The 25,701-nt window shown below is 40.5% G+C and overlaps 1 protein-coding gene across 1 annotated transcript in view; it reads left to right on the forward strand.

Annotated features, from left to right (window-relative positions):
- Nucleotides 1–25,701, forward strand: part of ARSB (arylsulfatase B) — a 198,452-nt gene that overhangs the window by 90,861 nt on the left and 81,890 nt on the right. The window contains exon 5 of the mRNA XM_010364104.2: nt 12,498–12,741. Coding sequence (XP_010362406.1) covers nt 12,498–12,741 — 244 coding nt within the window. The remainder of the gene's footprint in view (nt 1–12,497; nt 12,742–25,701) is intronic.

Here is a 25,701-nt window from a genome sequence, read left to right on the forward strand (position 1 = left end):
TTATTCACTAGGAGATCTGATTTTAACTTGATTTCCCATACATTTATGCCACTCACATGGGCCATAAACATGCCAGTCACTGTGATAAATTTACTTTGTAAATCAATTAATTGACTTTGTGATTATATATATATCATTTACAGTGATTCTGCTTCTAAGAAGTGGAACCTCTTTCCATATGCTGACAGAATTATTTGTAAGCTTACAGAGGTTTAGGCCAGACCCCAAACTGTGTTAAATTCACAAGGTAATGAGTGCTAACCTGTGAAGCCTCTTGAAAGAGAGATCACTACCTATCACTGGCCGTATGTCCCAATCCTGCCATTGTATAGGGCAGTGGTTTTTACTGAGAGTATTTTAGAAATTCACTTGAGTGTTACTGATACTTAGTGAGTAGGGGGCCCAGGATGCAATGCCCCTAATGTCCCCACACAGTAAGGAATTGTCCCAAGTCCTGTACAACTTACAAAATACCCTGCTGGTTGGTCATGAAGATTAAAGGCCTGTTTATAATTTTCTGAGACCAGAACCTAAGTCTGTTTTACACATAAACACAAAGTAATTTTGTGTGGTTTTAATATATAATTAATATTCTAATCTTTATCCTAGCATTTATCCCTGCTCTCTCTCTCTCTCTCTCTTTTTTTTTTTTTTTTTTTTTTTTGGTATTTCTAGTATAGAATGGCCTTAAGTCCAAATTTATTTCATCTATAATTGTATGCAATCATCTAACCACTTTGCTATGTCTTTTAGGATTGAGCCTGCACATTTTCCTATGAAGTACATGCTATTATTATTTGGCTTTTTCTACTCTGTATTACACTGATAGTTATTTTTTTAGTTAGACATATAGTTACGGTATTGTGTATAAATTCCATTTCAGGACAAAGGAGCATTATAAAATATTTATTATGAAAAGGGTGGGGGTGTTAGATTTGAAAAGCTTGAGAGGCATGTTATAGAAACAAACTTTCTTCTGATTTCAGTACTTTTCCTATCATTATAGTTGCGATTACACAAAAATGTAAAGTCTTGGAATGAGTCCATATTACTGCTTAAAAATAACCAAAACAATAAAAATGGATTTAACTTCTATTTCACCTACAAAATAACCTAACACAATTATTATATCTATCAAATCCAGGACATCCAGCCATAGTGCTCACACATATGCACAGTAATCACAAATTTCAGTGCACAAACTTAGATATGCAAATCATATAACTTACTTCTTTTTTACCCTGTCACTGAACTCAGTACCGCTGGGGTCCCTATTCTGCTGGGTGGAGGAAACCTGGTTACAGTCAATTAAATCATCTCAGTTAATTCATGATCTCATCCTGGCTTCCCTCCAGGGAGCCAGTGCATTGGAGCTGAAGGAAGTGTGTGGTCCATAGTCATCCTTGCACAAGCCTCTGCAGAAACATTCCTGTTCCTGTCTGGCCTTTTGATATCATCCATCTACATCATGCTGCAACCTCCTTGCCTGCGGAGACTCTTTGGACCATCTCTGTGCCACATTTGTGCTCTTCTCAACAGCAAATCCAAAACATTCATCAGTGGAGCTGCAACCCCTTCCTCACTGTGGTGTGAGAAGCCTCCTAGCCTTCCTTCCATCACCTTATGCAACCATTGTCATCTGCTGCTGCCACACTATACTGGACACAGGAACTGCAGGGAGTCTTGCTGTCCTCTCATCTGCCCCCAGGCTCCTCCAGGGAATGAGGCATGGTTCTTTCCATTCTTGTATCCCTACATCCATTATTTCTTCTACACTAGATCCAGTCCTGGGGGCAGAGCCCAAGATGTGTGCTTAAGGTCACAGCCATGTCCTTTAGCTTCGTTTCCAGTCCTCTCTCTTCCCCTGACTCTGAGTGATTGCTTAAGCTAAACCTATTAGCTCATCCACCTGCTGACTATCCATTTCCAGAGCCCAGACATGGACCTCCCTGCCTGCTTCCTGGGTTGAGGGTCACAGGGTGACAGAATTACTAGGAATGAGAAAAGCTGTTACTTACTCTTTGGAAACATCATTCCAGTGGAGATGCAAGGCACATGAGGCATACTGCTTAGCCTGTAATCATTTTCTCTGTTTTCAGTCTGTATGCCTAACTTTATGCCAGGATAGTGAAAGTTTTCATGTGCTTATCGTTGTGACCTTTGCAAGGTATCAAGTGAAGGCAGGCACATTGTATTGCTGTAGATAGATAGGATTAGTGACAGGAATATGGGATATAAACCTTTTTGCTAGGTCTAAACCATCCTTAATTATGCCATGAGTCTCTCACTGTCTTAATGATGTAGGGTCATCATTTTAATTTTTTTATTGTATTATGCATCTTTCAGTGGTGTCTTCAAGATACATCAGTGTGGGTCATTCAATGTCGGAGAAATAGGTAAAGACACTTTGGTTTGTGGTCTACTTTTACGATTTATATTTTTCTTCTCCTTTCCTCCTTCTACAAAGATTATGTCCAGCAGTATGCATCTTCCTGAGTTGCAGATTCTAGCCTGCTGTAAAATTAGGGCACCAGACACCACACATATTGCTAGAACTGTGTCTGAGACTGAATAGGCCCTGAGTTAGCCTCTAATTTCATGGGCTTTGTGGTGCCTATTGTGGTAACTCAGGAGCATTTGTTTTGATTTGTTTGTTTGTTTGTTTGGTTGATTGATTGGTTTGGTTTTTCATCCTGGCCCTTGACTGTTCATCCCTTTGTCTCCTGCTGCAAGGCCTCCTGTTAACCATTTGCCTCTCATTAGGCATGGAGCCCCAGGCTGCTTTCCATGTTCTTGCCTCCTGAGCGGCCTCCTTATCTGCTTGGGATGTCCAGTGTCAATCACTGGATTCTCCCCTCACTCTCACTGTGCATGGCCTGGTCAGAGGTGGGCTGCTGCCCAGGACTCTGGGGGCTCACAGAGTTTATTTTACTTTGTCTTTAGAGCAAGTGTCATCTGCAGATCCGTAGGGGATCTTGTTATTATTGATTTATTAAGTATGCATTCAATATTCAAAATTCTTTAAACAGACTGCTTCATGTTTGGATGTATTGAGTTATTTTTGTTTCTGCCATTAGATGTTTTACTCTCCAGTTATTCTTCAGGGAGGATTGTGCTCATCAGTGTTCTCGTGACTTTTGTTTGCCTCTCTCTGCATTAAACACCGAAACACCAGTGAGATCCTTTAGAATCTGGCAAAACTTCAGAGAACTCTCGGGAAATGAAACTCTCTGTCCACTCAGTTTGGTTTATTGATTTTTCTGAGTAACCTTAAAGGCATATCTTACTACTTAAGAAGTAGAGATTCAGTAAAATGTTGTTTCTGCGCCAAAGATAAAAATTGAGAACACTTAACTTGTATTATATACTTGGAATCATAAAGACAAATTGAAATAGTTGATTTCCACCCAAATAGAATGTGCTAGCTTTCTCTGGCTTAACACTCTCTGAAAACACATTGACTTCAATTTCCATCTTTCTCACCGCGCAAGTTGTTAGTACACCTGTTCTTTTGAAACCACAATTCCGTTTGTTCCTATGTCTTGATGGTATTTTCACTTTTCTCCTGCTGCCCTTGAACTTGCCAGACTCTCCAGCACTTGTGTGGTACTTTTCGCATTCATTACTTCTCTAGTGGCATTACTGAAGGATAAATAGCTGTCTAGTCAAAATCATCTGGCCGCGTTCAGTGGGTTTTAGGTCTGAAAGGGGAGCTGAATAATGTGTGAGTAAACTGTAATACTCTGCAAGGGTGCCAAAAAATTAGTTTGCCCAGAAATCCATTAGTAAAAAATATCAAACATTCCTAAAAATTAAACAATAGGAAAAACAAACAGGGTTTTAGTTGTTTAAAAGGACAGAACAAACATTTGGTACTTTTACTCGCTTAATACGTCAAACATGGGTCTTCTGTGCTACTTGTCAGGGGGATTCTGAATATGAAGATTAAACCTAGCATTACCCATACCTCCTAAGTGAGAGCACCTCAACATTTTATACTTACCTTACAACTTTCATCTAAAGATCTCCAAGATCTGTGACTACTTATGTTTTAAATTACAGGAAAAAGTTAAGTTGTTTGCTTGCCAGTAAGTAATAAATTAGGACACTGTTTTCCAGTTTCCAGTTCCATAACTTGTAGAGAACAAACATTTTCAATCTTTCAACAGACTTTGGAATCTTTTCATCCTTAATAAATGTTAAAGGAGGGATAAAACCCCATTGGTATCTTAGCATTATAAGAAATGGCATTAGCCTCATTAAAGTGAGGAAATATTTTACTACAACCTTTTATAACATTTTTCTTTTTAATTCTCATTCATGCCTGATTTTGCCTTTTCCCTGCATCCATCTTCTTTTAAATCTGAATCTTTTGGTGGCTACATCCGTGTATTAGTCCATTTTCACACCGCTGATAAAGACACACCCAAGACTGGGTAATTTATAAAGAAAAAGATTTAATGGACTCACAGTTCCACGTGGCTTGGGAGACCTCACAATTACGGTGGAAGGTGAGGGAAGAGCAAAGGCACATCTTACATGGCAGCAGGCAAAAGCAAAATGAGAGCCAGGTGAAAGGGGAAACCCCTTATATAATCATCAGATCTTGTGAGGCTTATTCACCACCACGAGAACAGTGTGGGGGAATCTGCCCCTATGATTCAGTTATCTCCCACTGGGTCCCTACTACAACACATGGGAATTATGGGAGCTACAATTCAAGATGAGATTTGGGTAGGGACACAGCCAAACCATATCAGTTGGTTATTTGGTGCCTGGCTGCCAGTTGCACTCCACCAGAATCCTCCTCTTGCTAGCCCAGCTGGACATTCTCCTTGCTGGTGCTCTTAGTCAAGATGTAAAGCCTGGTTAGTGTCTAAGCTGGTGGTCAGAGCACTTATCTACCCTGAATGCTGCAAACCATTTTAAACCCCTACAAATAATCAAATGTGTATTTGAACAAATCTTCAATTTCTGGTGTTTAATTTGAATCTCAGGCCATTGTTATAGTGTTTTTTTCTTTGATAATTGATGTCCTTTATTTAAACTCATGGGAACAGAAAGGCGTTATCCTGGCTCTCCACTGATAGTAACAACACCCCTCACAATTCATTGTGTTGTTGCACTTCTCAAGAAATTACCTATAGAACAGAGAATGCAGGCTGGCGTGGTGGCTCATGCCTGTAATCCCAGCACTATGGGAGGCAGAGGTGGATGGATCACCTGAGGTCTGGAGTTCAAGACCAACCTGGCCAACATGGCAAAACCCTGTCTTTACTAAAAATACAGAAATTAGCCGGGCGTGGTCGTGGGCGCCTGTAGTCCCAGCTACTCATGAGGCTGAGGCATGAGAATCGCTTGAACCCTGGAGGCAGAGGTTGCAGTGAGCCAAGATTGCACCACTGCACTCCAGCCTGGGTGACAGAGCAAGACACCATCTCAAAAAAAAAAAAAAAAACAAAGAATAGAGAATGCAATCTAGGAGGACACTATTCTTAGAATACTTTCATCTTATGAAAACATGATGTTTTGGAGTGTGTCTATAATACTTAAATCTAATATATGTTTAATAAATATCCAGATAGGAGCCTGTTCTGTTCTGTGTACTTTGCTGGTGCTGATGACTGGCATAAATAAAAATAGCTAATATTATTTAGCACTGCTTCTATGCCAGGCACAATATTAAGGTGGGTATTTTGTTATCCTCATTTCTCAAATGAGGAAACTTAGGCTCAGAGATTGAGTACTTGCCCAAACTCACAGTGCTTAGCTCCTCTCAGTTCCCTGCATTTCAGTGAAATTAGACATGGGGCAGTAGGGGTAATAGGGGAAAGTGATGATGGTCATAAAACACCTAGACCTATACCTTTTTGTTTATATCTAGTCATCATTTAGCTCAAGTTTTCCTTAACTTCTGGCAGCAGAGTATACCTAATAGTATAATTAGTCTTTAATTAAGGAGCAGCCTTGACACAGACACCCTAGTCTCCAATGTGTGATTGCATACGGCCTCCTGCTCCCTGTGCCTGGGCTCTCATCTCTCTGATGGTCACTTGGCTGGCTCTGTCCTGTCCTTATGGTTTCAGCTCCTCCACAAAGCCCAGTCATTGCCTACCATGAATGGAGACATCTTATCTCTTTTTCTCACTTACTCCATGAGGGACAGGACCTTGTCCATCATGTTTGCTGCCCTTTTCCCAGATCTGGAGTGGTCTGTGGAACATGGCAGCACTCAAGAAAGATGTGTTAAAGGAATGAGTGAGTTCTTTCTTCCAGGCCAGGACTGATGCTTCATGAAATGCTCCTAATCAACCCTCTTAGACTCCAACATAGCTGACCAGGAACCAGATTAGATAAACAAATCTGATATTTGTGGGTTTGATTTACTTAAATCCTCACTGGGGTCCAAGAGCACCCCTTGCCAGTTCCTATAGATTACACAGCAGTATGTAGAATGGCCAGTGAAAAGGCAAGGTCACAGAGTAGCTGGACAAAGGCTTAGAAAAAACAATGCAGTGACCAAAGTTAATGTTTAGTGCCTTTAACCTCTATTTTTGGTGAGTGGCCTTTTCCCCATTTATTCGTTCCTCCAAGTCATCGAGCCCTTCTCTGTGCAGGTCCTGTGCTAGGTCTTGGAAATACAAACAATAAGAAACTTTTGCTCTTGAGGAGCAGAGTTCGTGGGGAAGACAAAGCCATGAACAACTGTTGAACAATAGACAGAGCTAAGTATAGTAGAAAATGTGCATATAAAATATAGGGGAAATACAGAGCAGAAATGAAGACCATCTAGGGCACTAAGTGGCAGGTTCACAGAAGATGTGATCTTTAACCCGTGGCATTGTAGGCAAGAAAGCCAGCAGGTGCAAAGGCAAAATTAGGATGAAAGGGCATGATATATTCTAACAACAGGGAGAAGTTCGACGTGACTGAAGCTCAGGGTCCTTTTTATGGGGGAGGACAGGAGTTGATGCCCAAAAAGGAGGTTGGGGCCAGATCTGAGGGATTCTATATGTGGGCTGGAAGTTGGAACTTTTTCCTGATTGGAAAGCAATCAGGTCTTTAAACATGCATGTGGCCTGAATGATTTTGGGTTTTACAAACACCTCTGGTGGCAACTTGAAGCAGTATATAAATTAGCCCAGGAGCCCAGATAGAGGAGTGCTTGACCCGAGGCAATGGGCTGTAGAAGGGGGGATGATTGGAAAACTATTTTAAAGATAAACTTGGCAGAACCAAATGCACATTCTGTCAGAAATGATTCAATGTAGTGCAACAGGGAAAGAGTAGCCAAGCGTGGTGGCACACACTTGTAGTCCTAGCTACTTGAGAGGCTGAGGTGGGAGGACTGATTGAGCCCAGGAGATCGAGGCTGCAGTGAGCTGTGATTGTGCCACTGCACTCCATCTTGGTTGGCAGAGTGAGACCCTGTCTCAAAAAAAAAAAAAAAAAAAATAGAGAAGATTTGAGAATATCAGAATGTAATTTGAATATCTTCTCCAAAATCTTTTAGCAGGAGAAGACTGAATTTACTGAATCCTTTAGATGACTACCAAGACATATATTAGCACTCCAGTTTGCATCTCAGTAATTTTAAAAAATCCAAAGAATCAACCATCAACAAGCAGATACTTTTATGGGACAAAGAGACTTCTCCATTTTTGAAATGATGTTGCCTACTTATCTGTCAGTCACCCTTGCATCAGGGCCGTGTTCAGAGAGATGTCCAGGCCTGGTATGAGGCTGGCTGCTAGAGCCTTCCTTGCTTTTCCTTTTGTGATCTTTGAGTCAGGGTGGGAAGGATGGATAGGGTAAGCCCCGGCTGAAGCATCCACAGGGATGGTGGGGTGGAGATGATGTTTCGGGGCAGCCGTCCACGGCCAAGCCACACATTAAATTGTTTGGGGAGTAGTCCTAAAAATTAATGCTGTTGTCATGGTTTCATCTTGATTTTTATCAGCTGGATATGGATGAGGCTTCATTGTCATATACTTAATGTTTTTGCTCAGATCTTTGGCAAACCAATGTTTTTCCATGACTTTTTGACAGTTATTTTTGTTCAATAATGAATAATAAAGTGAGATTTACGGTCTGTATATGATAATGTTTGTCTTATTTTGACATTTCTTTTTTATACAGCAAAGGCCTTATAATTAGATTTTCCCTGTGCCAAAACATTGCTGCAAAACCATCTCCCTGAAAAAACGTTTCTTTGCTTCCTTTAGGAGCTGGCGTCATCTTATTTTGATTTGGAAGTTTTTTCATATGTCAGTCAGGAAATGAAACAAAAATTTCTCTTGAAAATGAATTCTTAACAAGAAAGAAATTACCTTTTGCTGAAAAATAAAACTGGAAGGGAAAACAAGAAGAAACATCTTTGAAATGCTGATGGTTCCATTGTCTTTTTAAATTCTAATTTCTGTTAAACTTCAGTGAGCAATATGGGAAACTCCCTTTTCCACCTTGTTGTAAAAGAGCTTATTTTATTATTGTTGCTACTCCGACCAGTTTTATGTGGAACTCTTTGAAATACCCAGGAGACTGAACTAGAACTTATGGACCTCACCCGATTTCTCATATAGCTAACCAACTAATGGCCTAACTCAGTGGATTCTGCCCCGTTGCTGATAAGTGGCAACCATTGGCCAAGTGCCATCTGTAGGGGTACAAGGACAGGCGAGGTTGAACTGCCCTTCTCCTGAGGCCACATCTGCGGTTGGCGCTATGCCAGGAGAGTCTTGGAGAAGTTGTACATGTGTCCATTGACAGTGCTTTCTCTTTGGAGTGCTCTTGGAAAAAATAGCTGTTGATAGAATCGCTTATTGCTAATGGCAAAACATCACAGAGAGCTAATTGCAAAAACAGTCACACTCACTACATCCGTGGCCTCCCCTAATGATATGTGGAAATACCTTCCCTTTCCTACAGTAGCAACAGTGGCCAAATTCTCTGTACAACCCAGAGAATTTTCCTATCTGAGTCATGATTGAAGAGCCGCTCTTAGAATCCTTGTCGCCATCATCTCCACTCTTATTTCCACCACCATCTTCATCCAGTACTTTCTGTTGAGCACTAACAAACATGTGCAACTGAAGGACACTACATAATATCTCAGAGAAGTGTATCTATTTAAAACAGACAACAGGCTTCTAAAGTATTGAGCCAGCATCACTTATAGCAATCCAGACAACAGAGTGAAATAATCATTCTGTCTCAGCCTTTCTTGATATCATGAGAAGAGTGTAGGCATTTCTTTCCAGTGTATTTTTGTATCACACGAACAGCACCTTCTTCTAAGTTTCGATACATTGGTTATGGGTGACTGTTACTCTGTACAGTATCATGAACATGGAGGAATTTCTTCTGTCTACTGATGGTGACCTTTTGTTGTTTTGAATATACGGGTCTGCTCAGCTTCAATATGAAATGGAATGTGTATTTCAAAAACTGGCCTGAGTGAATGTTTGGGCCTTGAGTTTTTGTCAAGAAGTGCTTTGGGGAGGTTTGAGGAAAGGTTCTTGTAAGTCTGTGATGTCAAATGATGAGATTGTCACCGACCCATGTGTTGAAGAATTGTTTCCTCACCTGATCTAACTCAAGACTCTTCTCTACTCCCTTTCAAGAAGCACAGAAAATAACTGAGAACTGGTGTGTTAAAGGCTCCACCAAATGTCTCTTTGGCAGTAGAGCCTTGAATTTCTTCCCTACCAGCAGCTAAGTTTTCTCTAAAAGGAATTACCATCACCTTGGAATAACTTCCTATGTACACTCACAGGAAGAGTGTACACTTTGCTGAGGGTGACCGTACTTGTGGTTTTCATCAGGAAGTGAAAGTTTCTGTGGCCTACCTGTGTGAGTCCACTCTCTACTAGGGATAGCAGGAGCATGGTGCTCCAGGGGCAGGGGCCTGGGGTGTCACACAGACCTTGTTGGAATCCTAGCATTGCCATCTATTCGCTGTTTGACTTTTTCAAACCTCCTTTAAAAACAGTGACAAAATGCTTATCATACTAAACTATTTGGGTTGCTGTAAATTTTAAGAACAGCAGCAGTTGCTACCATTTATTGAGCACTTAGGTTGTGTCAGGTACCCTGCCAAGAAAAGATCATAAGCATTGTCACTTCACTTCCATCATAATAGATGAAGTAGTGCTATGGTTTGGATGTGGTTTGTTCCCATCAAAGCTCATCTGGAAGTCTAATTGCCAGTGTGTCTTGGGAGGTGGGGCCCAGTAGGAAGTGTTTGGGTCATGGGGGTGGGTTCCTCATGAATAGATCAATACTGTCTCCCAGGAGTAAGTTCTCACTCTCAAGGTAATGGATTAGTCCCCAGGAGAGTGGGTTGTTACAAAGTGAGGTTCTTCCTCCTCTTTGGTCCCTCTTTACCTGCACCTGCTTCTCCTTCCACTTCTCTGCCATGTTGTGATGCAGCACAAAAGCCCTCACCAGCAACTAATGCCACTGCCCAGCGCTTGGACTTGTCAGTCATCAGAATTGTGAGCCAAATAAACCTCTTTTCTTTACAAATTACCTAGCCCCAGTATTCTGTTATAGCAACACAAAATGGACTAAAACAATTAGGGATCGTCATTTCCACATGAAGATGAGGAAACTGAGGTGGTATATCACCCCTGGCCACACAGCTAGTGAGTGTCTGGCCTCAGGCTTCTATTCCAGGTCTGCCAACTCCAGATGCTGTGAGAGATAATGCAAAATCAGAGTCATTCCTAGTGCAGTCAGTGCTTAACAAATGTTCATTCTCTTTCCTCCCAGGTGCATCCTGTAGCTTTGATAGATCTCTAATTTCTTTCTTTTTTTTTTTTTTTTTTTTTTTTTTTTTTTTGAGACGGAGTCTCGCTCTGTCACCCAGGCTGGAGTGCAGTGGCTGGATCTCAGCTCACTGCAAGCTCCGCCTCCCGGGTTCACGCCATTCTCCTGCCTCAGCCTCCCGAGTAGCTGGGACTACAGGCGCCTGCCACCTCGCCCGGCTAGTTTTTTGTATTTTTTAGTAGAGACGGGGTTTCACCATGTTAGCCAGGATGGTCTCGATCTCTTGACCTCGTGATCTGCCCATCTCGGCCTCCCAAAGTGCTGGGATTACAGGCTTGAGCCACCGCGCCCGGCCTAGATCTCTAATTTCTTAATAAATTTTTATATGTAACATCCTATACAGCAGGAGGTCTGTCATACTGCCCTCATGTGGCTCATTTGGGTAATATTTTTGTTTGTTTGTTTTTTAAGTTTAATGCAAAGTATGTGTTATTTTAAATGTGTCTCTAAAGTCACCTAAATATGTGGAAACTTTGGGAGTTTGTATGATTCTATAACCTCAGTATATAAGAAATGGTACTTTTTCTTTTCTACTGTCCACTTTAATGTGTAACTCTGAGCCCTCACCTGGCTGGGCAGATACTTAACTTCAGTTACTCTACTAACTTCTACCCTGTCTTTGCCAAGATCCCCTATTCCCTCTGTTGTCTTGGAGGAGAAAGCTTCTCTTCCTTGGTATTGTACATAATGAAGCTTTATTTCACTATCCTGTCAAGAAGGGAAGAATTTTTTTCACAATTATTTTTTCCATCCAATGCTCTGTTTACAGAAACATTTATCAGCCACTAGAGAAATACTCAGCTTTCACACTTTAGAAAGAGATGTTATTGCCAGGGAATGGAATGTTAATTCATTTTCCAGTTTAAATTGTAGAATTTTTTTTTCCAAGAGGAAAACAAAAAGGTCAGTTTTTTTCCCCACTTATAAGGAGCATTAAGTCACGAAGTAAAATTCACTTAGTTTTCTCTTCACGTATGGGGAGGGTCCCAGCTTCCATGGACTCATTTTCCCATGCTATACAAAGTTACAGAGGTGTATTTGAAGTTTAGTGGATTATTTAGCATAGGGATCTCTCCAAAGTGCATATCATCAAGGGTCTGCTTTGTTTTCCAGTGGCCCTCTCGATGGAGGATTTAAAGGTAGATATGTGTCACACTGGGCCTTAGTTATGTCTGAGTAGTGAAAGGCAATGTCAATGGGAAAAGGGAATTTAGGGTGGGAAAAGGCCAGGAATTTTCGTTTTATTATTATTATTATTTAAGCACCATTTAATAACAATGTACAAACAGTCTCTGGTTTTTCTTTTTTTTTTTTTTTTTTGGATGGAGTCTCGCTCTGTCGCCCAGGCTGGAGTGCAGTGGCGCGATCTCGGCTCACTGCAAGCTCCCCCTCCCGGGTTCACGCCATTCTCCTGCCTCAGCCTCCCGAGTAGCTGGGACTACAGGCGCCCGCCATCTCGCCCGGCTAATTTTTTGTATTTTTTAGTAGAGACAGGGTTTCACCGTGTTAGCCAGGATGGTCTCGATCTCCTGACCTCGTGATCCACCCGTCTCGGCCTCCCAAAGTGCTGGGATTACAGGCTTGAGCCACCGCGCCCGGCCGTCTCTGTTCTTAAATGTATTTAAGAGTTAACATCATCCTCATGCCAAGACCTAACTGTGTTTCAGATAACGGAGGGCAGACTTTGGCAGGGGGTAATAACTGGCCCCTTCGAGGAAGAAAATGGAGCCTGTGGGAAGGAGGCGTCCGAGGTGTGGGCTTTGTGGCAAGCCCCTTGCTAAAGCAGAAGGGCGTGAAGAACCGGGAGCTCATCCACATCTCTGACTGGCTGCCAACACTCGTGAAGCTGGCCGGGGGACACACCAATGGCACCAAGCCTCTGGATGGCTTCGACGTGTGGAAAACCATCAGGTACCTACATCCTTCCCTTTTTCCTCCCAGGACAGAAACTCCAAGAGCAACCTGACTCCAATGAGCAAGAATGATAGCTTTTGTGTTAAAGTGATAGTTCACCTTACAAATACATGATTTTTAAGAAAGATAAATGCCTTTAGAGATATTGTAAGGATATATATTTGTAAATTATAAATTTGAGATTGTGGGCCCGTGTTTTACGTGAAGAACAAGATTGTCCTCAGCCCATCCCCCTCCATGGAAGGTCTTTGAAGCTGTGAAGTTTTGCTTAGAAGTAGGCTAGGGTATTGTTAGCTTCCTGCAGGGGGTCAGGGGACTTGTCCTGTTGCCTGCTGGAAGAATGGAGGGCAAAACAGTGGGCGGAAAGCTGGGATAGGAACTAGGGATATGTTTAGTTCCATTTATTAACAAGTATCTAACAAGTACCTACTATGTGCCATACCTTGTTCTAGATACTGAGAAATTAGGAATGAACAAGTCGGTGAAGATCCTGCCTCTCAGGAAGCTGTATTCTAGTCAGGGGAAAAAGGTGTTGGACAAGTGAACACACACAGATGAGCAAGATGACTGCCAGTGGTGATAAGTGCCAGGAAGGCAAAAAAAGTAGTATGTTGTGATAGATAGAGCGGGCTGCTGTGAAGGAGATACCTCAGGGAGCAGAACCCAGACTCAGATTTGGAAATCATGGTAGTCTTTTTCCTGTTTAACGCCCACAGTATGGAGCAATAGCCCCCAAGGTTGGGAGGCACATGCCTTAGAGAATGCAAGATGTTCCCTTGGAGTATAGGAAGAAAATTTCAATATTGTATTTGTATTGATATCCAATTTCATCTCATCCTTTTTAAAGTATATGTTTTATAAGACACATAATATGTTAGTAGACTTGTATATAAATCTAATTTATAAATAAATATGCATATATTGGAGGTATTATTTTTATGGGTGAAATGACAATTGTCTAGTGCAATGGTTTTCAACCTCTGTTTAGTGTTACAGCTCTGTTTGGGGGTAGCACCTGATTGACTGTCCCTTAGTGGCCAGGGGGAGAGGACTTCCTCATGCCATCTCTTCATCCCACTCAAGGTGTCCCAGCTCAAGAATAGTAGGTTTCAGGTTTCTAGTTAAAGGAAATACACAATGGAGTATTTTGGAGTAAAAAGCCATGATGTATTTAACATATCCTCAAATGGTTCAGAAAAAAATTGTGTGTGTGTGTGTGTGTGTGTGTGTATGTACATGTGTACAGAGAGAATTCAAATGGACTGCAAAATTAAATAAAAGAATGTAGGTAAGGTGCGTAGGTATTCTTTTGTTATGTCTTATTTTTGCAACTTTTTGTAAATTTGAAATTATTTTAGAATAAAAGTATTTTAAAAGTAGGAAAGTCTGACAGTACTGCACCCACATTTCCAGAAGGCCAACAACTGACTAGAATCAAATAGCTGCTGCTTTCTGTAGATGAAGTATCCACCCTTCAAATCTTCAGTCTCTGTTGCTCCCGAGTTCCAATACAGGTCCACTACACCCATTTATGTTACCTACCTAGTCTCTGTAGGCATTTAAGTTTATGGTCTGTGCTGAACATAATCATAGTATTCACCATTCTGGAAATACCATGCTTTAACCAATCTCCAGTTGCAAAATATATAGATTATTTCTTATCTTTTTATATTATCAATTTTTCTGGAATTAATAATTAATGTAAAAAAAATAGTAGGGTTGGCCGGGCGAGGTGGCTCAAGCCTGTAATCCCAGCTCTTTGGGAGGCCGAGATGGGCGGATCATGAGGTAAGGAAATTGAGACCATCCTGGCGAACACGGTGAAACCCCGTCTCTACTAAAAAAATACAAAAAACTAGCTGGACAAGGTGGCGGGCGCCTGTAGTCCCAGCTACTCGGGAGGCTGAGGCAGGAGAATGGCCTGATCCCGGGAGGCGGAGCTTGCAGTGAGCTGAGATCCGGCCACTGCACTCCCGCCTGGGCGACAGAGCGAGACTCCGTCTCAAAAAAAAAAAAAAAAAAAAAAAAAAAAGTAGGGTTGAGCAGCCTAAGATTAGTTTTTACAAAGGAAGTTTGATAGCTATTCAAGTTTAAACTTTAAAGTCCTGTGAGTTCAGGAATGGATAGAAGAAGTGTTCAGCCAGGCCGCTCAACGTCACACAACATGGAGTCTATCGGTTCTTCTATAATGGGCCTCACCCAGAAGGGTGAGACTAGGAAAGGTCCTCATCTCTTACAAACCCAAGGGAAAATCTGATTTCATTAGTTCTATTACCTTCTTTCAATTATTTTGCAACTCAAAGTTCCATGTTTTCCTTGGAGAATTTATTAATTTTTAAAGATCACTTTTCAAGCAGCAACATTTATAGTATTGGGTAGCCATTTCTTCACCGTTTCTAAACATTATTTTGGTTCTTATGAGTCATATTATTTTCATATTATTTTAAAATCCTCACTAGCCTCAAATTGTTTCCTCATATTCTTGCCTGAAAAGTTGATTTGTCAGTTTGGAGACAATGATGGGTTCATGACGTGTCCTTTCGAGAACTCTCTACGGCTTCCAAGTCACAGAAACATTAATGCCACTGAACAGCTCAGCTGAGAAACAAAGCAATAAAGCCTTTTCTCTCACCAGAAATTTTGAAACTTTGTGCTCATTATTTGCTCATTCATATGAGATGACTTTTTTCTTTTTCTTTAAAACATTTCTGCCTCTGTCCATGATCTAAACTTTGTATGTTAAATTTAAATTTATTTTCCTCAAGTGTGAGTACTGTATGTAATTGTAGATAATTTGCAAACTACAAAAAATAAAAATAATTGTCCGGGCATGGTGGCTCACGCCTGTAATCCCAGCACTTTGGGAGGCTGAGGTGGGTGGACCACCTGAGGTCTGGAGTTGAAGACTAGCCTGGCCAACATGGTGAATCCCTGTCTCTACTGAAAATATAAAAACTAGCCGGATGTGGTGGTGGGCACCTGTAATCCCAGCTACTCAGGAGGCTGAGGCAGGAGAATTGTTTGAACCCAGGAGACGGAGGTTGCAGTGAGCCGACACAGTGCCACTACACTCCAGCCTCGGCAACAGAGTGAGACTCCGTCTCAAAAAAAAAATAATAATAATAATAATAATCACTCAAATCTTACTAGAAACAACTACTATAAACATTTTGTCATATTTCCTTATAATTTTTCTTTTCAGCATTTTTTTACTACATCTTTTTTCCTTATTTAACAGACCATTGGTTTTTGATTGTGTCATCCAAGAAACTCAATGCAAACACTATTTGTCACTGCACATTTGATCGCATGGATATACCTTGATATACTTAACCTTCCCTTGACTTTCTTTTTTAGTTTTTTAAAACAATAGCTCTGAAATGAACTCTTTCTACATGAACTCTTTGTCTACATTTTGGATTTTTCCCCTTAGATATAAATGATTTGAAATTAAATCATTGAGCTAAAGAAAGTGATCAGTGTTGGGGCTTGAAAAACAATACCCCAAACTGGAGGCCACAGAAGCAGCCTCTACAACAAAAGTTTTTGTCTGACTTCCTCCTGCTCTCTTGTCTCTCAGTCTCATTTTTTCCTGAGGCAAGCCATAGAAACTAGAATCCTTCTTCCCCAAGGCAGGTTGTAGAAACCAGGACCCCTTCTCCCCAGGGCTAATCATAAAACCTAGAAATATTATTCTAATTTTCCCTCTGCCCTATTTGTGTGAAAAGTGGCCATGAAAAAGTTATCTGGCCTACCTTGTTTAACTGTAGGTCATAACACTCCACATTTGATCGCATGGATATACCTTGATATACTTAACCTTCCCTTGACTTTCTTTTTTAGTTTTTTTTAGTTTTCAGGTCCTACCCCACACCCAGAAGGAAGGAATGCATGCCCAGAGAGGCCAAGAAGAATCTAGACAGACAGACCTTGTTGGGTTTCGCCACTCAGGCTATTAGCATTAGAGCATACCCTTTTGTCCAGTTCTATTTCTACACGGCTGTCCATACTTTGTTAAACCTATACATAAAAATGAACGATTTCCTCTATATCTTTGGGTCTTCATTCTAAAGGCTCCCATGTATACACATTAAATAAATTTGCATGCCTTTTCTCCTGTTAATCCACCTTTTGCGAGTTGATTTTTCAGTGAACTTTCAGAGGGCCGAGGATGGCCCCTACATTATTTTAAAAGCATTTGATAAACATTACAAAACTGCTTTCTAAAAAGGCTGTGCCAATGTTCTCTTGTACAGTTGTAGAAAGTGCTCATCTTCCTCATAGCTTTTCCTTATCAAGCTTTTTAAAAAATCTTTGCTAGTATTATAGACAAAATGGTCTTGTATTAACTTGATTTATTATTATTATGGAGATTAATGTTGAACTTTTTATATTCCATTTGTATTTTCTCTTTTGAAAGTATTCATTCCATGTGCTTTTACACTTATTTTACTGAAAGTGGGTGTTTTCTTGTGGATTTGTTTGCTCCTTTATGTCAGGCTTTTTGACTGTTGTATTTCTTGCAAATATTTTTCCTTTTTTTGTTTGTGTTTTTATTTTGTTGATGTCTTCTACATGGATGTCTTTCCCACGTTTATTTGTCAATGAAATGCTTTTCTCTTGCTTTTTTGTTCAGAAGTCTTTTTCTCAGCTTCAAATGTGCTAAAATATCTACATTTTCTTCTAGGTGTTGTGGTTTGAGTTTCTTCCATGTATTTCTTTTTTCTTTTTTTTTTAAGACAGAGTCTTGCTCTGTCACCCAGACTGGAGTGTAGTGATATGATCTGGCTCACTGAAATCTCTGCCTCCTGGATTCAAGCAATTCTCATGTCTCAGCTTCCTGAGTAGTTGGTATTACAGGTATGCATCAACACACCCAGCTAATTTTTGTATTTTTAGTAGAGTCTGGGTTTCGCCATGTTGGTCCAGCTGGTCTTGAGCTCCTGGCCTCAAGTGATCCACCTGCCTTGGCCTCCCAAAGCGCTAGAATTACAGGTGTGAGCCATTGCGCTCAGCCATAATTCTTAAATTGTTGCAAGATAGTGTGCGTGTTATGTGAGGTCAGAATCCAAATCAGAGGAGTAATTTTTTTTGCAGTTTTTTAAGATTATAGGTCTCTTTGAGACCAATGAAAACTGTGAACTTACAGGAAAAAAGTACCTAAACATAGGCACAAAAACCTAGATATTACCTATTTTATGATATTAGAAATTGATTACACATTCTTTTCTAAAACATTCTTTACAAGCCTATGCCCCTTTTGCTCGTTTTAATGCAAAACTTAATGCCCACTTCATGGTGAAAAGGAAATTAAACAAAAATGTCCAAGCAAAGCAAATCCTGAACTTTAATTCAGGTTATCATCAACTTTCAATGTAAAGGCTGTGAAAGCTTTGAGTGATTTTGAGGTGGCAACATTTGTGGCATGCTTGATATCCAGTCAGTTTTGATTTGTGTTTTGTTTTGGTTTGTTTTGGTGGCAAAAATGTTGTAAACCCTGGCTTGCATAAGGACATAATAGCACATGGAATCAAAGCTTTATAGCACACTTTGCCAGGTGAGGGTAGGATTGAATCGAAAAATAATCGAATCATTTTGAGTCCCAAATTTACTGAGGTTATTATCTTTGGCAAAGTTCACATCATTGATGTTTGTCCATATAGCTAAATTTTGGATTATAAATCCACGTTTCAACCTTAAGATTATGTTGATCAGAAGTAACCTTTAAAAGTTTGGCTCATGTTTGCTTCTGACTGCAGAGAAATTGGGAAAAGTCTAATCACTCTTAGCTCCAAATTGCAGATCTTTCTTCGGTGTTAGCAGGTTCTCCTAGTGGCTAATCTGTTATGCAACGGGGGCACATTGTTCTTCAGCAGCATACATAGTGGTGACTGCAGGGCTTTAACCAAAAGATAGGGCGAAAATTATTGCCCAAGTAGGCTATAATGGGCTTTCTTTTTTTTATTATTATTTAAAAGTAAAGTTTGATCATGCATTTCAAGACTTGGTTTGTGGAAATTCAGCAAATTTCTATTTAGAAAGCAAAAAACTGCTCTCATTCTGTTCCCATTGCTTGAGAAAAATTCCTGAAATAATAATTCAGCCTCCAGCCTAATGAAGTTGGTGCTCCTGGCAGCATTAGGCAAGCCTTCTTTCAGAATCAGTGGCAGGACATTTGGCACCCCTGCCTGCTGATACAGAAATCGCCCAGTCACACTGATGTCTGGTGTGTATTTTCCAAAGCAGCAAAAACAAATAGACAGCCAAATGTCAGAGACACCCGATCTGTGCCCAGAGATCTGAAACTTTTTTTCCAGAAATGGAAATACCACTTTTGAGATGATGGTAGTTTTTGAAAATTTGAAGAGGCTCATGAAATAGGAATGCCAGTAACAGATGAAAAACAGTTGTCTGTGCTGAGAGCATCAGAAGCTTTATTAGCTGTATACTTACAAATTTCTCTTAGGACTGCTTCAAAATATTAAAATGTTAGAAGAAATAGCAGTTCTGGAGTGGGTGACATTATTTACAATAGGAGCTCCTTCAACTCCAGTTTTTCTTCTTTCCAAGCCACAGACCATGTTTGCCATTTCTAGGGGACATGACTTCTCTAAGCTCTTTCCAATTCTGTGTAGTTTTTCTGCTTTTCAACTCCATAAGCAGCCTATAGGTTGTTTGAAGACATTTCGTAAGGTTGGTTGACAAGAAGGAAAACCAAAGGATTAAAATTTTGCAAGTTTCTTTTTAATTATTTTATCTTTAATTAAACAATGTAAAACATAAGCAGACCAGGCGTGGTGGCTCATGCCTATAATCCCAGCACTATGGGAGGCTGAGGAGAGAAGATTGCTTGAGCCCAGGAGCTTGAGACCAGCCTGGGCAACAAAGCAAAACCCTGTCTCTACAAAAAATACAAAAATTAGCTGGGTGTGTCGGCACACACCTATAGTCCCAGCTACTCAGGAGGCTGAGGCAGGAGGATCGCTTGAGCCTGCAGTGAGTTGTGATCATGCCTCTGCACTCTGGCCTGGGCAACAGAGCAAGATCCTGTTTCAGGGAAAAAAAAAAAAAAAAAAAAAAAAAAACAAATCTCCTGATTATAATGGTAGGATTTTTTTTAATCATCAATGGGAAACACTTTTAGATGTCATGACAGTGGTAACAACTCAGTATTAAAAATCTTAAAAATGTAATATGTCATTATAAAGACTTTTCCCCCACTATCAATATCATTTCAAGAAGAAAGTTAAAGGAAAAACAAATCTTTTCACCTCAGTGTTACAGATGTCATGAAGCCAAATAAAGCATGATGGTCCATGAGCTAAATGTTAACCTCTGATCTAAAATGGATACTTCAAGAAAAAAATAAATAAATAAAATGATACTTCATTCCACATACTAATAAGAGAACTCAGACTGATTATTGAATAATATTTCTCTTTTTGCTGACTTATGGCACTATTTTAGGTTTTAAGTTCTTATGAGTACTGTGATCTGTCTTGGGGACCCCTGTTTGAGCCCACTGACTTATGTGTTCTCATGCTGGCATCTGACTATTGTAATCATTGTCTTTTTCAAATATATTTAAATATCTGGTAGAAATGGTTATCAGTCTCTCCTTCATTATATTGTCTTTATAAAATTTTCTTGACAAGTCTCACTTTTTAATTTTTCTTGGTGAACTCTAGAATTATTTTGTTAAATTAAAAGAAAAGCTTCTCATAAATTATACTGAGTGAGATTAAGCCTGTAATTTAATCTGGCAACAATGTACATATTCATGTTTTTCACTTGGACACTTAAAGTTGTCCCCCAGCTTACTGATGGTCTTTTTTTTTTTTTTTTTTTTGAGACGGAGTCTCGCTCTGTGGCCCGGACTGGAGTGCAGTGGCCGGATCTCAGCTCACTACAAGCTCCGCCTCCCGGGTTTACGCCATTCTCCTGCCTCAGCCTCCCGAGTAGCTGGGACTTCAGGCGCCAGCCACCTCGCCCGGCTAGCTTTTTGTATTTTTTAGTAGAGACAGGGTTTCACCGTGTTAGCCAGGATGGTCTCGAACTCCTGACCTCGTGATCCGCCCGTCTCGGCCTCCCAAAGTGCTGGGATTACAGGCTTGAGCCACCGTGCCCGGCCACTGATGTTCTTTTTATTTTCTCGTTATTTCATTTTACCTGGTTCACTTTGCTATAATAGTACTCACCAGTAGACAATAAACTAATGTCTACAGCATCTTGAACAGAAAGAATTTAACAAGAATTCTGTATATTATTAATATTATTTATGTTTGAATATAATATGTTGAATGTATTTATGTTTGAATGTTAGAATATTAATATTATTTATGTTTGAATGTAATTATTTATGTTTGAGTTCTTTCATATGAAAGGATGTATTCTATGGGGAATCATGCAAATGGTGATTTTTTTTTTTCTTTGATCCATGTATTTAGCAGTGCGTTGTTTAGTTTCCAAATTTTGGGTTTTTCCCTAGTTATATTATTGATTTCTAGTTTATTTCAGTTGTGGTTTTGAGGACCACAAATAATTGAAATGCTTTTTATTATTTCAATTATTATTACTTTTTTTTTTAACAGAGACAAGGTCTCAATTTGTCACCCAGGCTAGAGTGCAGTGTTGCAATCATAGCTCATTGCAACTTCTGCCTCCTGGGCTGAAGCAATCCTTCCACCCCAGCCTCCCAAGTAGCTGGCACTACAGGCGTGGACTGCTACACCCAGCTAATGTTTAAATTTTTATTTTGTAGAGGCAGGGTCTCACTATGTTGCCTCAGCTGGTCTCAAACTCCTGGGCTCAAGCAATCCTCCTGCCTCAGCCTCCCAAAACGCTGGGATTACAGGTGTGAGCCATCGCTCCTGGACTAATTCTTTTAAATTTGAGACTTGGCCTAGCAGATGGTCTTTCTTGTTGTCCATATCAGGTGTAATTGAAAAGAATGTGTATTCTGTAGTTGTTAAGTATAGTGTTAGGTTTTTCTTTATGATCCAGTCTGTAATGTTTTATTTTAGTAGATGAGTTTATACATATTTTTAAGTATTTTTATTTCTATTCTTACTTTTGTCACTGTTTTGTTAAATTTACTTTTTGTCTTTGACCTTTTATTTAGTAGTTCTTTAATATTTAGAAAAATTTATATTTTATCCTACTGTTCATCATTATACAAATATCTTTATATAATTCCTTAGTCCCTTTTTTCTTACTTAGGTTCCACTATTTGGTTTGTCATCTTTAAATGACATCTTCAGCTTCCACTTATTACCCGTAAGGAAGTCAAGCAACTTATGCAACTTTATTCATTTTCTTCCAGTTTTGCGATTTAAGTAGTATTATTCCTACTTTATCAGAGCATGTAATATGTAATACTGTTCTCTCTTTATCCACAATTTTGTTTTAGTTTCAGGTCTACAATAATATATTCAATACTGACCACCCATCCACTTCTAAAGTATTCGCAATTATCTCTTACTTGGAGGAATTCATCCTTGAATAGATTTCCCAGGATTCTTTGAATTCTGGCATGTTTATTAAAACATTTTGTACAACCTTGATAATGGAACACCAGCTCAACCAGTTAAAATAAAACCTTTGTCCCACACTTTCTTGCTTTGAGTTTCTTGAAAATGTTACCCTAATCTTTACTTGTTTTCTGTGTTACTGTTGATAAGTCTAATATCAGCCCGATTTTATTCCTTTGCAAGTGACTTTGTGTTTTTTGTCTGAGCACCCAGATTTTTTATCACTATTATTATAGTTATTATTTAAAATCTAAGAATTTTTCCAGATGTGTCACAAAGGTGACCCTACTGTGTCAGTTTTCTCAGATACAAAGTGAGTTATTTCACTTTGTATATTCAGATCTTCTTTTATTTCAGAGTTTTTAAAAATTGCAGTTTTAAATATTATATTCCACTGTTTTGTTTTTCTTCTTCAGGAACTCCCAATTATAGGTATTATTGAATCTTCTTTACATAAATTTTGTTTCTGTCAATTTCTCTCATATCCTCTTTGCCTCTTTATTTTTTCTTTATTTTGAATTAATTATCTTTTCTCTTAATTTCTATTCTCTACATGCTTTCATGTAGAGAATGTCATGTATAATGTCATTTCTAAGATTTTGTCTTTTTTTTCCCAGTTCCTTTCCTTTAAAAAGTGTGATGTCTGAGTTTTACAATTTCTGAATCATAGTTGTTGTTTCTTTAATATTGGCAGTTGCTGATTTCGTTATATTTAATTCATGTTGAAATAGCCTGTAACAGTTTTCCTCTGCCTTATGACTGTTTTTCCATAGCAGGCGAATGTTTTCATTTGCCAAATTTTTGAATTCTAATTTTCTACTTTTTTTTTAAACTCATATGGTAACTTTGCATACATGCCGAGTTCTTTTTGGTTTTGTTCGTGTTTATGTATGTTGGCTTTTCCTGGATCTACGATAGCAGGCAATCCATAGGGGTGGGATTTGGACAATTTCATTTACTTCAGGTGCTTCAAGAGCACTGTCTATTGCTACAGTGAAGTGCAGTTTCTTTGCTAAATGTAGCCCCTTTCTTTTTTGGTCTACCTTCTCACGATTCTCTGATACTGTGTTGTTGTAATAGAACCCTGATCTTTGGCCATGTCCTTCTTTCCCTTTACCACCCATCTTCCAAAGAACACTTGTTCTTCAGCTGCTCCTCTCTCAGCATCGGTACCTGCCCAAGGCAGCCACTCTTGTCCTGCACACTTCCTTATCCAAGCCACTTCCTTGGACTCCCTTTTGACTCCCCACTAGCCAGTGCTTTGATCTGTCAGGTATGAGACCTCTATCAACATTTTGTCCCTTGGGTGCCACCTTCTCTTTCTGGAGTTTACCTTATCAGACATGATTTGAGTCCTTTCCCCTTGATATGGTTTGGCTGTGTCCCCACCCAAATCTCATCTTGAATCCCCATGTGTTATGGGAGGGACCCAGTGGGAGGTAATTGAATCATGGGGCAGGTCTTTCCCATGCTGTTCTCATGATAGTGAATAGGTCTCACAAGATCTGATGGTAATATAAGGGGGAATTTCCGTGCACAAGCTCTCGTTTTACCTGCCGCCATCTATGTAAAACGTGACTTGCTCCTCCTTGCTTTCCACCATGACTGTGAGGCCTCCCCAGCCATGTGATTCTGTAAGTCCAAATAAACCTCTTTCTTTGGTATATTGCCCAGTCTTGGGTATGTCTTTATCAGCAGCATGAAAACAGACTAATACAGTAAATTGGTCCAGTAAAGTGGGGCACTGATGAAAAACTACCTGAAAATGTGGAAGCGGCTTTGGAACTGGGTAATAGAGGTTGGAACAGTTTGGGGGGCTCAGAATAAGACAGGAAAATGTGGGAAAGTTTGGAACCTCCTAGAGATTTGTTGAATGGCTTTGCCCAAAATGCTGATAGCAATATGGACAATAAAGTCCAGACTGAGGTGGTCTCAGACGGAGATGAGAGATGAGGAACTTGTTGGGAACTGGAGCAAAGGTGACTCTTGCTATGTTTTAACAAAGAGACTGGTGACATTTTGCCCCTGCCCTAGAGATTTGTGGAACTTTGAATTTGAGAGAGATGATTTAGGGTATCTGGCAGAAGAAATGTCTAAGCAGCAAAGCATTCAAGAGGTTATGTGGGTTCAGTTAAAGGCATTCAGTTTTATAAGGGAAGCAGAGCATGAAAGTTTGGATAATTTGCAGCCTGACAATGTGATGGAAAAGAAAATTCCATTTTCTGAGGAGAAATTCAAGCAGGCTGCAGAAATTTGCATAAGTAATCAGGAGCCAAATGTTGATTCCCAAGACAATGGGAAAAATGTCTCCAGGGCATGTCAGAGGTCTTCATGGCAGCCCCTCCTATAACAGCACTGGAGGCCTAGGAGCAAAAAGTGGTTTCAGGGGCCAGGCCTAGGGTACCTGTGCTGTGTACAGCCTAGGGACTTGGTGCCCTGTGTCCCAGCCACTCCAGCCATGGCTGAAAGGGGCCAATGTAGAGCTTGGGCCATGGTTTCAGAGGGTGCAAGCCGCAAGCCTTGGCAGCTTGCACGTGGTGTTGAGCCTGCTAGTGCACAGAAGTCAAGAATTGGGGTTTGGGAACCTCTGCCTATATTTCAGAAGATGTGTGGAAATGCCTGGATGCCCAGGCAGAAGTTTGCTGCAGGGGTGGGGTCCTCATGGAGAACCTCTGCTAGGGCAGGGTGGAAGGGAAATGTGGGGCCAGAACCCCTAGACAAAGTCCCTGCTGGGGCACCCCCAGTGGAGCTGTGAGAAGAGGGCCCCCATCCTCCAGACCCAGAATGATAGACCCATGACAGCTTGCACAATGCACCTGGAAAAGCCATACTCAATGCCAGTCCGTGAAAGCAGCCAGGAGGGAGGTTGTACCCTGCAAAGCCACAGGGGCAGAGCTACCCAAGACCATGGGAACCCACCTCTTGCATCAGCGTGACCTGGATGTGAGACGTGGAGTCAAAGGAGATCATTTTGGAGCTTTAAGATTTGACTGCCCCACTGGATTTCGGACTTGCACGGGCCCTGTAGCGCCTTTGTTTTGGCCAATTTCTCCCATTTGGAATGGTTGTATTTACCCAATGTCTGTTTCCTCCTTGTATTTAGAAAATAACTAGTGGCCGGGCGCGGTGGCTCAAGCCTGTAATCCCAGCACTTTGGGAGGCCGAGATGGGCGGATCACGAGGTCAGGAGATCAAGACCATCCTGGCTAACATGGTGAAACCCCGTCTCTACTAAAAATACAAAAAACTAGCCGGGCGACCTGGTGGGTGCCTGTAGTCCCAGCTACTCGGGAGGCTGAGGCAGGAGAATGGCGTGAAGCCGGGAGGCGGAGCTTGCAGTGAGCTGAGATCCGGCCACTGCACTCCAGCCTGGGCGACAGAGCGAGACTCCGTCTCAAAAAAAAAAAAAAAAAAAAAAAAAAAAGGA

The sequence above is a fragment of the Rhinopithecus roxellana genome, chromosome 3 (genome assembly GCF_007565055.1).
Source record: "Rhinopithecus roxellana isolate Shanxi Qingling chromosome 3, ASM756505v1, whole genome shotgun sequence".
NCBI classification, from domain to species: Eukaryota; Metazoa; Chordata; class Mammalia; order Primates; family Cercopithecidae; genus Rhinopithecus; species Rhinopithecus roxellana.